Genomic DNA, 207 nt, shown 5'->3' on the forward strand with positions numbered 1-207 from the left:
CCCTGCACCCTCAGCCCCACCCTGACCAGCCCTACCTGGCCTTGGTGGTGCTGCTCAGCGTGGCCTGGCTCCCGCGCCACACGAAGAGGTTGAGGCCGTGGTCCAGGAGAAAGACGAACCTGATGGATACAGAGGTGAGAGGAGAGTCAGGAGAGGACAGCACGCTGTGTCCTCCCCACCCCAGGGGGCCTTGCAGGGCAGGGGACC

At 66.2% G+C, this 207-nt stretch overlaps 1 protein-coding gene across 1 annotated transcript in view; it reads right to left on the reverse strand.

The window, feature by feature from the left end:
* Positions 1 to 164, reverse strand: part of LOC104525554 (protein flightless-1 homolog) — a gene marked incomplete at both ends in the record, with an annotated part of 3,603 nt that extends 3,439 nt beyond the window's left edge. The window contains 1 exon segment of the mRNA XM_010168739.1: positions 35 to 164. Coding sequence (XP_010167041.1) covers positions 35 to 164 — 130 coding nt within the window.
* Positions 165 to 207: the final 43 nt, after the last annotated feature.

This window comes from Antrostomus carolinensis, unplaced genomic scaffold (assembly GCF_000700745.2).
Source record: "Antrostomus carolinensis isolate BGI_N321 unplaced genomic scaffold, ASM70074v2 scaffold46195, whole genome shotgun sequence".
Classification (NCBI taxonomy): domain Eukaryota; kingdom Metazoa; phylum Chordata; class Aves; order Caprimulgiformes; family Caprimulgidae; genus Antrostomus; species Antrostomus carolinensis.